The sequence below is a fragment of the Gavialis gangeticus genome, unplaced genomic scaffold (assembly GCF_001723915.1).
Source record: "Gavialis gangeticus isolate Ggan-Ray unplaced genomic scaffold, GavGan_comp1, whole genome shotgun sequence".
Lineage (NCBI taxonomy): Eukaryota > Metazoa > Chordata > Crocodylia > Gavialidae > Gavialis > Gavialis gangeticus.
This window is the reverse complement of record NW_017728993.1, coordinates 71,793,540-71,794,740: the sequence shown is the minus strand read 5'-3', so window position 1 is coordinate 71,794,740 and position 1,201 is coordinate 71,793,540. Positions and strand designations below refer to the sequence as shown.

Genomic DNA, 1,201 nt, shown 5'->3' with positions numbered 1-1,201 from the left:
TCATCTTGTGGTCAATGATGACCCCCAAGTCTCTTTCTCCTCCCTCCCACTCCCCAACACATCCTGGACTCACTGCAAGAACTAGTTTTCTGCTCCCTTTCAGCCCCTTTGCCCAGCTAAAGGCCATAACTGGTGCACTCTGGCTGTTTCCCTTGCTAGCACCCCAGCTGCTCTTCTTACCCAAAAGGAACATGATGTGGAAGACTCTGCCTGTTTCTCCAGACAGAGCAAGCAGGCTGTTAAAGCAGTCCAGCAAGTGTGCAAGCTAAACTGCCAATTACAGCACAGATTCCATGGCCCATCCCCCTCCCTCACCACAGAAGAGGTTACCTTTGCACCACAGTCTGCTCCTTTCTGTATGCAGAACCCAATGAACCTGGGGTCAGCCACCTTCACCAAGATGTTGTCAACACAGTACACGTGGATGCTCCCGATGCCTCGCCGCTCCATGTCCTCCATGATACCATGAGCACCGAGAGCTCGATACAGCCCTCCATTGCCATCTGGTGAGGGCGGGGAGGGAAGAGAAGAACATATTAATGCACCAGAACTGCAGAGAGAAGGAACAAGACTAAGCTCAGGAAGCTTGTCAAAGCCCCAGCAAGTTGTCCTGTGCAGCAGTTAGGTCACAGTGTTGACAGAAGCTGCTGCAGAGAAAAGAACAGATGCTAGGAAGGACCTCAGCTTGGAAAGCCTGTTCTACCCGCTGCTCTGTGACATCTTTTCCCCACTCTGCCCTCTGCTTGCATCTCATCCTACCCCTTCGCTCAAGCCAGAAGGTAAGCAATAGACCCCTGCAGCAGATGCTCACATGTGGCTAGCCAGTAAATGAGTGCTGGAGTATGCCTGCTCCAATAGAGAGGTGAGAAGTACAGCTGTAGCAGAAGCAGTGAGGAAAGACTAAGAAGGACTTCTGAATAGGAGAGGGAGCTTTGCAGGGTTAGTTTTCATTTGGTAAATTACCAAACTGGGACAAAGAGCAGCTCAGTGAAAAGTGCACTCATCTCTTCCAAGGGAAGCAAGACTTCAGTGTCATGGAGGACTGAACTATAAGGCTAGGGATAGAAGTTACACATACACCAGTTTAAGACCCAGAAACTGGTTTAGACCTGTAACAACTGAAGTTCTGTGCACATAAACTGATTTCAAAATGGCTGAAACTAGTTGAAAGAAACCTGGTTGAATGTCGTATATGACTTAA

General features: G+C 49.1%; 1 protein-coding gene across 3 annotated transcripts in view; it reads right to left on the bottom strand.

Annotated features, from left to right (window-relative positions):
* Positions 1-1,201, bottom strand: part of UAP1 (UDP-N-acetylglucosamine pyrophosphorylase 1) — a 47,033-nt gene that overhangs the window by 27,897 nt on the left and 17,935 nt on the right. For all 3 annotated transcript variants that reach the window (XM_019502003.1, XM_019502004.1, XM_019502005.1), the window contains one exon: positions 331-503. In XM_019502003.1, the coding sequence (XP_019357548.1) occupies positions 331-503 (173 nt within the window). The remainder of the gene's footprint in view (positions 1-330; positions 504-1,201) is intronic.